The sequence below is a fragment of the Petromyzon marinus genome, unplaced genomic scaffold, assembly GCF_048934315.1.
Source record: "Petromyzon marinus isolate PM22_M1 ecotype Great Lakes invasive population unplaced genomic scaffold, UKy_Petmar_22M1.pri1.0 PM_G_Scaffold_153, whole genome shotgun sequence".
In the NCBI taxonomy this organism is placed as follows: Eukaryota; Metazoa; Chordata; class Hyperoartia; order Petromyzontiformes; family Petromyzontidae; genus Petromyzon; species Petromyzon marinus.
This window is the reverse complement of record NW_027422710.1, coordinates 280,898-291,654: the sequence shown is the minus strand read 5'-3', so window position 1 is coordinate 291,654 and position 10,757 is coordinate 280,898. Positions and strand designations below refer to the sequence as shown.

The following is a 10,757-nucleotide window of genomic DNA, read 5'->3' as shown; positions in this document are numbered from 1 at the left end:
GCGGGCTATCCCAAAAATATTTTACACGTGTGACAAGTCATGACTCGTTTACAGTTTTTAATGGTAGGACTGTCCACTATGCAACACTTACCTTTGACTAAAGCACTGCTGAATAAACCACTCACACTAATATTGCACGTTATCAGGTTTTAAATGATTCGAATTGTTTGTACAATGAAATGATGTTTGAAGTGGGCGTACTTTGTTTACCGGCGACAGGAGAGCTGGGGGAGAGGTGGGGGGTGGGTGAGGCCACGGCGTTACCGTAGTGCCGCTATTGTCTGCGCAGTGCGCAATCTACCAGTGCTAAAACTATTTACTTATCTACCAGTTACGTGTTATTTATTTATTGGATATTTACTTTTCTTACTTATTTACTGTTTTAAGTTCACTCGTTTCTGGTTAATTTGTTTTCTTTGTGCAAGTTATGATTTTAATGTTAACAATTGATAGTGTAATGTATTACAAATGTAAACTTCGTTTTAATGATGGAATTAAGCTGCGGTAACGACGTTAAATCTATGAATGCATGCGGGGTATATGGAGGTGCGGGCTGTCTGAAATTTTGATTCAAAGCTTTCGTGACTGCAGTAATTCATATTCTTAGCTCTTTCGGTAAAGTCACGTTAAAGGGAAACAACAAAATAATAAAATATATATAAAACAATCAAAATTCTCACGACGTTTCGGCCATAACACAAACGGTTATCATCAGGTGTGAAAAACCAACGGCAAGAAACATTTGAAAGAAGTGTCGGTAGAATATCTGAAATTTGTTTTACACAAAATGCTATTTTTGCGGGGTATATGCGTCTGCGGGCTATATGCGGGAAAATACGGTACCAACCTTAAAATTGTATGTCGAGCACTCTAAAAACAGTCTTACTGCCCTAGACTTCATGCAGACATGTGAAACCTGGTCGTGTGATCACATGAAAGTGATAATAAAATTACTCATCTTGCTATCCCACCTATTTATGAAAGCCACCGTCAAGGAAATAACTCCATGTGTGGAATGTTCTCAATTCCCCAACCCACCAGCAAAGAAACAACACGAAACAAACTGCTTTATTTTACATTGTCGTCAATGTGTATTTAATTACAACACCGTAACGTCACACACCACCAGAGCATACAAAAGTGGGGCCAACACCAAAGAGCAATAATACGACACGATCTAACCCAAAAACAACGTCTATTATGGTCAACATTGGTCACGGAAGCCTACAACTTCTGAATGTTAATGTAGATGTTTATTGTTCACGTTATTCCTCGTTATTAAAGAAGCCTACTACTACTGGAAGTTAAACAGAATTGCAGACGTTTTTTTTTATTGGTCACTGGGTGTTGGCCGTGGGAAGGAATCGAACTCGGGTGTCCGGGGGTTCGTAGCGCGGCACAGTGCTGACCGCTACTACAACTACCGCTCCCCACCGCTCGTTCAAGCAGCAGCAGCAAGGCAATGACGAGCGTATATCACTCGCACTGAGACTTAAACATCATGAAACTATGTCCTAATTGGCATATAAAAAAAACAATCAAACTGTGTTGACTATGTAGATTAGTGACTGCAAGGGTTGCGATTCGAATCTACGCATCAATTAGATTTGAAGCTCAATGATACTGGTAGGAACCTCCTGGTTACACCACCAGCCCACAGGGGATTATTGTGTCCGTCCGTCCGTCGTGCATCCAAAAATGGGAGGGGTGGGGCTGGGTGGAGAGGGGAGGGTGGGGAGGGGCTGGGTGGGGAGGGGAGGGTGGGGAGGGGCTGGGTGAGGGGTGGGAGGGGTGGGGCTGGGTGGGAGGGGTGGGGCTGGGTGGGGAGGGGCTGGTCACCCCGTGGTGCCCTTATTAAACTCAACGTGTAACCTACTCACGCCAGCTAGTGCCCGCCCTCACAGTCGGGCATATTTGCGGAATACACCACGTGGTGCCGCCGTTGACCCTGGCCATTGACCGAGCAACCCAACGTTCCTACCAGCTCCCTCCGCAAGAGAATGTGTTTGTTCATAAACCCACTGGACTATTTGGTGACCAGGTGGACGGCGGAACAATTTCATTCTAGGAATGGATTGCGTCGAGTCAAATTGCATTCTGAGTGTGTGGCGTGTGCCAAGTGCATTCATTGCATGTGCGATGAAGACTTGTCACACTTATCTTGAGATGGTTTCTTTACTGTAGAAACGCGTTCACTCAAACAGGCGGAGACCTCCACTGCAACAGCCCCGATTCTCCCACGCATCTCCCCAATTCCCGAACGGTCTCGCTTGTTCCAGAGGCTCGCTCCACCGGCAGATTCTACCGTCGTTACCTCGTTCCCATAGCCCACCAGTCGAACGACATCAACATCTTTAACAACAAAATCAACATCATCAACATCATCAAAATCAACATCATCAACAACATCATAAACATCAACAACAAAATCAACAACGCCACAGCCACGACTGCTCCTACTACCGCTGATACTGCGGCCGCTGCGACAGACGCCACTGCTGCCACTGCTGCCACAGCTGCCACTGCTGCCACAGCTGCCACTGCTGCCACAGCTGCCGCTGACGCTGACGCCGCTGCTGCTCGAGGAATCTTTGTGACAGGAAGTGCTCCCTGTCCCAGCCGTCATTCTTGTAGCTGGCGTGGAGCTTGCGGTGAGCCCAGAGAGCGGTGAGCAAAGCCCTCGCTGCAAATACATCCTGGCTCCATGCCGTCCTGATGCAGCACACACACACACAGATGCACAAAGGTAAAGACAAAGATCCCCCGTGTAGCCTTAACAGACTGTAGGGGCGAGTGCTGTTTGCGAGCACCTATGAAGGCCGGCACAGTACACGAGGGGGTGGGTGGCCAGCACCACGCCCGGCCGCCTTTGTCTCCCCAGTGGCGATGTCTACACACAGCACCAGGTACTCATTTGAGGCTGAGTCGACCTAGGGGAGGCCCAGGACCGGGACCGGTTCAAATAATCGTCACCGGTGTTGGCCGTGAGCGGGAATCGAGTCGCCGGGTTCGTAGCGCAGTGTAGCGCTAACCACTACACTACCGCTCCCCAGACACACACACAGACACACACACATACACACAGACACACATACAGATACACACAGACACACACATACAGACACACAGACACACACACATACACACACACATACACAGACACACATACAGATACACACACAGACACACACAGATATACACACACAGATACACACAGACACACACAGATACACACAGACACACAGACACACACAGACACACACAGACACACACAGACACACACGGACACACACAGATACACACAGACACACACAGATACACACAGACACACACTGACACACACAGATACACACAGACACACACAGATACACACAGACACACACAGATACACACAGACACACACAGACACACACAGAGATACACAGACACACACACACACAGACACACACACAGACACACACACACAGACACACACACACAGACACACACACAGACAACAACAACAACCGCCATTCGCCACTAAGTGGCGGTGACGTCACCACGACGCTTGTGCCAGGCTATGTGCACCCTGAGGCCACGTGAAGTGTCGAACGCCCGCTGGCAGGAGGTCACGGGGCAGACCCAGGTGCCACGGGTCGACTGACTGAGATGACTGGCTGATGCACCACCTGTGCCCCCTACTGTGCCAACCTGCTGTGCTTTAGCCACCCGGCGCTCCGCTCGTTGTTCTGAGCGTCGCTCCTCCGCCCTCCGTTGTTGTTGGAGGGCGACTGCCTCCAACTGCCCAGTAGCATCCTTCACGAGCCTCCTCCACAGAGGCCGATCTTGACACCGCTGGTACCAGTCATCGGCAAGTCCACTCAGCTCCACGTCCTCCTGTACCACATCACTCCATCTCTTCTCTAGCCCGTGCCGCGCCCGCTTAGCCCCCTCAATCCGGCCGAACAAAAGCTGTTTCGGCATGCGGTGGCTGGGCATGCGGGCTACATGACCCAGCCATCGCAGCCTTGCCTGCCGGAGGAGCTCACCGATGGGACCTTGCCCAGATCTTTCAAGGATTTGTGAGCTCCTCACACAATCCAGTCTGGTTAAACCCAGGATGGATCGTAGGCAGGCCAGCCTAACTGTTTCTAACCGGTGAAGATGTTCCATTAGGGGGGTCCACGTTTCGCAAGCGTAGAGAAGGGAGGGAATGACCGTGGCCGAGAAGACCTGAAGCTTAGTGCGGAGCGATAGAACAGGTAGCTTCCACACAGCGTCACGCAACCGATGAAAAGATATTGCTGCTCGACTGATTCGGAGTGAGACCTCTGCTGTTAAACTGGAGCCGGTCATGAGCACACTGCCCAGGTATGGGAAACTCATACTATTTGGTTCTATTCGGTAAAGTCCCGTAGGTAAAAAATAAATATGGGAATCTCTCTACTCTCTCCACAACTGCCCCATCACCGATTGGGAGTTGTGGGGGTGGAGTGTCCGATGGTACAAAATACCCAGGCAGGTGCTTAGTTTTGGTGGGGGTGATGGTAAGGCCCCATCTCTTAGTGGCACGCTCCAGTCTCAGCAGCCAGCATCTCCAACTCCTCCTCTGAATGAGCAGCAATTACCAAATCATCGGCATACATAACGTGGTTGAGCAATAGGGAGCCATCCCTTGACCACACCTGGGCATCGATCAGACTCCCTTATATCTGTACCAAATGGAGATTCCCCCGGTACAGCTATTGAAGGCTTCACGAACTACGTGGTCAAAATAGATGTTAAATAATGTGGGAGCCAGAGGACATCACTGTCGCACCCCGGCCACGAAGTTCTACCCGGGCCCGCTCACCATCATGAAGGTCCTTAATGACCATGAGCAGAGGGTTAGGGACTCCAAAAGCACTAAGAACAAACCAGAGCCCAGGCCTACTGATGGTATCATAGGCCTTGAGCAGGTCAAAAAAGCAGAGATGTAGAATTTCCTACACTTCTGCTGTAGCAGACCGATAGAAAATATGGCATCTTTGCAGGACCGTCCTTTCCTGAAACCGCAATGGGGCTCTGCAAGCCTCGCCTCAGCGTGCCTGGCAAGGCGATGTTGAATAATCCTTGCCAGGACCTTTCCCGGCACACTGAGGCATGAGATGCCCCTGTAGTTGTTACAGTCTGTGCGGTCCCCCTTCTTAAAGAGGGGGACCACCAGGGCATCCTTCCAATCCTGCGGAACCCGTCCAGTGGTCCAGACTGCTGTTATGATGTCATATAGGGCAGTCTGTGCACAAACGCCACCCTCCCTCAGCATTTTGCTTGGGAGATAATCTCTACCCAGTGCCTTTCCTGGTCTCAGACTCCGGATCGCCTTCAGTACTTCTTCAACAGATGGCACCTCAGCCAGCCACTCACAGGGGGTGACTTCCTCTTCCAATATATGAGGCACCGCAGCCTCAGCAGGGTTATCCCCACTTTGTCCCACGATGTTTTCCAGGTTGGGGGATTTCCCCTCCCCTAGGACCTCCCAAAAAATGCTCAGCAAATCTTCAAACCTGTTCCTGGGGGTCGGAGATTGGATCACCGTTTTTTCCCCTAATGATGGTAATAGTTGTGGCACTGCAGGTTACTTTTTTGATGGAGTTAAATATAGATTTGTGATCACGGGCCACTGAGGCAGACTCAATCTCCTCAGCACCCCGCGACCACCACCCATCCTTGCAGCACCTCACGGCTCTCCGAACCTCCGAGCGAAGGCTGCGGTAAGCCTCCTCATTCTCTGACGTTGTTGTTGGAGGGCGACTGCCTCCAACTGCCCAGTAGCGTCCTTCACGAGCCTCCTCCACAGAGGCCGATTTTTACACCGCTGGTACCAGTCATCGGGAAGTCGACTCAGCTCCACATCCTCTTGTACCACGTCACTCCATCTCTTCTCTAGCCCGTGCCGCGCACAGACAAAGATACCCCGTATAGCCTTAACAGACTGTAGGAGCAAGTGCTGTTAGCGAGCGCCTTTAAAGGCCAGCACGGCACACGAGGGGGTGGGTGGCCAGCACCATGCCCGGCCGCCTTTGTCTCCCTAGCGGCGATGTTTACACATCGCTCCAGGTACTCATTTGAGGCTGAGTCGACCTACACACACAGACACATATCCTTGTGCGCCCCACCCATGGTCTCACCTGGTCGTCGTCCTCACGGTCAGTGAGCAGCGTGAGGAGTGAGCGCGGCGTCCCAGCCGCCCTCACCACCGCCACCGCCCACTCCTCGGGTTGCTCGCAACCACCACCGCCACCACCGCCACCACCACCACCAACACCACCACCACCGCCACCACCACCACCAACACCACCCCCACCACCACCATCACCACTGCCACCACGGCCACCACCCCCACCAACACCACCACCACCACCGCCACGACCGCCACCACCACCACCAACACCACCACCACCGCCACCACCACCAACACCACCACCCCCACCACCACCAACACCACCACCGCCACCAACACCACCACCGACAACACCACCACCACCAACACCACCGCCACCAACACCACCACCAACAACACCACCACCACCAACACCACCACCGCCACCACCCCCACCAACACCACCGCCACCACCGCCACCAACACCACCACCCCCACCACCACCAACACCACCAACACCACAGCCAGCGGCGGTGGTGTTGGTGGTGGTGCAGCAGCAGCAGCGTCTGAGAGCGCCCAGGAAGCCGCGCCACCAGCGGCACAGCGGGGAGCCAAGCGGCAGTGCGGCAGCAGCAGCAGGGACAGCAGCAGGAGCAGCAGCAGGGACAGCAGCGGCAGCGGCGGCAGGGGCAGCAGCAGCAGGGGCAGCAGCAGCAGGGACAGCAGGGACAGCAGCAACAGGGACAGCAACAGCAGGGACAGCGGGGGCAGCAGGGGCAGCAGCAGGGGCAGCAGCAGCAGGGACAGCAGGGACAGCAGGGGCAGCAGCAGCAGGGACAGCAGGGGCAGCAGCAGCAGGGACAGCATCAGGGACAGGGTGCGGAGCGTGAGACAGGAAGGCCGCGTTGGCCATGGTGGTGACAAAGTCCCTCGTCCTGGGGGGGAGGGAGGGGGAGTGGGGGAGTGGTGAGTGTACTTGTGGTGAGTAGTGGTGCGTGTACTAGTGGTGAGTGTACTAGTGGTGAGTGGTGAGTGTACTAGTGGTGAGTGTACTAGTGGTGAGTAGTGGTGAGTAGTGGTGAGTGGTGGTGAGTGTACTAGTGGTGACTGGTGGTGAGTGGTGAGTAGTGGTGAGTGTACTAGTGGTGAGTGGTGAGTAGTGGTGAGTGTACTAGTGGTGAGTAGTGGTGAGTGTACTAGTGGTGAGTGGTGAGTGTACTAGTGGTGAGTAGTGGTGAGTGTACTAGGGGTGAGTAGTGGTGAGTGGTGAGTAGTGGTGAGTGTACTAGTGGTGAGTGTACTAGTGGTGAGTAGTGGTGAGTGTACTAGTGGTGAGTGTACTAGTGGTGAGTAGTGGTGAGTGTACTAGTGGTGAGTGTACTAGTGGTGGGTGGTGAGTAGTGGTGAGTGGTGAGTAGTGGTGAGTGTACTAGTGGTGAGTGTACTAGTGGTGAGTGTACTAGTGGTGAGTGGTGAGTGTACTAGTGGTGAGTGTACTAGTGGTGAGTAGTGGTGAGTGTACTAGTGGTGACTAGTGGTGAGTGTACTAGTGATGAGTAGTGGTGAGTGTACTAGTGGTGAGTAGTGGTGAGCGCTGAGTGTAAACTCACCAGGCGATGCTGAACCCCCCGGACCCGGATCCAACTCCACATGACGAACCGGTTCCAAACACAAGTCGACAAGGAATTGATTCAGACTCTAAGTCGATTCCTCATGCAATTCAATGAGCAATCGATTTCTAATACAACTCTACAATCCGATTCCCCGTGCAAGTCAATGGGAGTCGATTCTTAATGCGATTAAAAAGGAGTCGAATCCTCACGAAACAATGTTGAGAATCAATTTGTACGGTGGAGTCACGGAGGTAAAATAAAATAAAACAAAATAAAAGAAAACAATTAAATCACGACGTTTCGGAGGCAACACAAGTCTCCTTCTTCAGGTGGAACAGACACACCGGAACATCAGTGTCAAGTGGACAGCTCAGTGACACAGAATTAGTAAAGTTGGACTACATGTTTATTTCTCGAAAGCATTTTGGCTGTAGACCAGTGTAACAAGTCAAAAATTTAACTGGAGGCTTTATTTCTTCCAGCAGAAGACACATGATATGGTAGCTGCAGTAAGCCACCCACCGCCGACACACACACACCCACGTGTATTTGTGGATGCACTAAGCCGACACACACACACACACCTGTACTTGTGGTTGCACTAAGTCCGACACACACACACACACACCTGTACTGGTGGATGCACTAAGTCCAACACACACACACACCGACCCACCTGTACTTGTGGATGCACTAAGTCCGACACACACACACACCTGTACTTGTGGATGCACTAAGTCCGACACACACACACACCTGTACTTGTGGATGCACTAAGTCCGACACACACACACACACCGACCCCCCTGTACTGGTGGATGCACTAAGTCCGACACACACACACACCGATCCACCTGTACTTGTGGATACACTAAGTCCGACACACACACACACCTGTACTTGTGGATGCACTAAGTCTGACACACACACCGACCCACCTGTACTTGTGGATACACTAAGTCTGACACACACACACACCTGTACTTGTGGATGCACTAAGTCCGACACACACACACACACCTGTACTTGTGGATGCACTAAGTCCGACACACACACACCCACCTGTACTTGTGGATGCACTAAGTCCGACACACTCACACACCGACCCACCTGTACTTGTGGATGCTAAGTCCGACACACACACACCTGTACTGGTGGATGCAGTAAGTCCGACACACACCTGTACTTGTGGATGCACTAAGTCCGACACACACACACACCGACCCCCCTGTACTGGTGGATGCACTAAGTCCGACACACACACACACCGACCCACCTGTACTTGTGGATACACTAAGTCTGACACACACACACACACCTGTACTTGTGGATGCACTAAGTCCGACACACACACACACACCTGTACTGGTGGATGCACTAAGTCCGACACACACACACCGACCCACCTGTACTTGTGAATGCACTAAGTCCGACACACACACCTGTACTTGTGGATGCACTAAGTCCGACACACACACACACACACACCTGTACTTGTGGATGCACTAAGTCCGACACACACACACACCTGTACTTGTGGATGCACTAAGTCCGACACACACACACACCTGTACTTGTGGATGCACTAAGTCCGACACACACACACACCTGTACTTGTGGATGCACTAAGTCCGACACACTCAAACACCGACCCACCTGTACTGGTGGATACACTAAGTCCGACACACACACACACACACCTGTACTTGTGGATGCACTTAGTCCAACACACACACACCCACCTGTACTTGTGGATGCGTTAAGTCCGACACACACACACACCGACCCACCTGTACTGGTGGATGTCCTCGAAGGACTTGGAGTTGTTGATGACGAAGACGCAGAGGAAGCGCTGGCGGTCGGAGACTGAAATGGTGGCGGCTGAGGAGCTTGTTCACTAGCTCACTCCTTGTTTAAAAATGTTGCTTTGAAGGTCTCGCTCTCAAAATAACGCTCCCAAATAATCAACAGATATTGGTAGTGTGCTGCTATCGACCGCCTAGTGGGAAGGATGTTGAAGCTGCGTCTGCACTGAGAGAGCTTTTTGGGCGCCTCCCTAAAGGTGAAATAGTTTTAGTGGGTGATCTAAATTGGAATTGGCTAAACCCGCCGGCCGTGGCCACACATTTTGCAGATGAATTTAATCTGTTTCAATTAATAAATGTCCCCACAAGACCCAACCTAAAATATTCGGGACAGTCAACTCTGCTTGACGTCCTATTGACATATGCCCCTCACAATTTCACACTGACTGGTGTTCTGGGTAATAACCTTAGTGATCACTCCTTCATTTTTGGAGTGAGATCATCAGCCAGACCCAAAGCCCCCCTAAATTGGTTGAGAAGCACTCTATGATCACTTCAGCACTCAGGCATTTGCTAATAATGTGCTTCACTCGGATATTGACAAGGTCTGTGATATCCCCAACCTGATTACGGCTTGGGAGACTTTCAGGTACACGTTTCTCCAAATTCTTAACAAACATGCTCCGTTGGTTAGATTTAAAACTAAATGCAACCGCCCACCATGGTTTGATCATTTGATTACAAAGCTAATGAAAACTAGGGACAAGGCTTGGGCATGTGCTGAGAAAAGTAATTTGGTCAATGACTGGCTAGAATACAGGATTTTAAGGAATAGATGCGTCAAAAAAATACGGCATGCAAAAAATGCCTACTTTTCCTCCACTCTCCTGGAATCACATGGAAATGCCAGGATTTTCTTGAAAACAAATATATCGAAAAGGCATCCAAAACAGACAATCTGCCCGTTGAGCTTAACCGAAATGGGGAATATTTTTCAGATCCCCAAAAAATAGTTGACAATTTTAACCTTCATTTTTCTGAAGCTGGTAATCTTTTTTTATAATGTATTGGGAGTCACCTCTGCTCATGCAAATTCCTACACCCCTGTCCAAACATTAAACGAATTTAGTTTCCAGACAATCCACGAAAGTAATGTTCTGAAACAACTGTCTTACCTCAAAGGGTCTTCCTCTTCCGGAGCAGATAGTACTCCCGTCT

General features: G+C 51.1%; 1 protein-coding gene across 1 annotated transcript; it reads right to left on the bottom strand.

Annotated features, from left to right (window-relative positions):
* Positions 1 to 1,067: 1,067 nt before the first annotated feature.
* Positions 1,068 to 7,795, bottom strand: LOC142910758 (uncharacterized). Its single transcript, XM_076060155.1, has 3 exons — positions 7,732 to 7,795; positions 6,150 to 7,056; positions 1,068 to 2,712 (listed from the first exon to the last, which is right to left on the bottom strand). The coding sequence occupies exon 2, from the start codon at positions 6,986 to 6,988 to the stop codon at positions 6,212 to 6,214; it is 777 nt and encodes a 258-aa protein (XP_075916270.1). The 5' UTR covers positions 6,989 to 7,056; positions 7,732 to 7,795; the 3' UTR covers positions 1,068 to 2,712; positions 6,150 to 6,211.
* Between the last annotated feature and the right edge of the window lie 2,962 nt (positions 7,796 to 10,757).

Bases quoted from the DNA above. Each gene is read 5' to 3' on its own strand.
- LOC142910758 (XM_076060155.1), bottom strand. From the start codon at position 6,988: ATGCTGTCCCTGCTGCTGCTGCCCCTGCTGTCCCTGCTGCTGCTGCCC.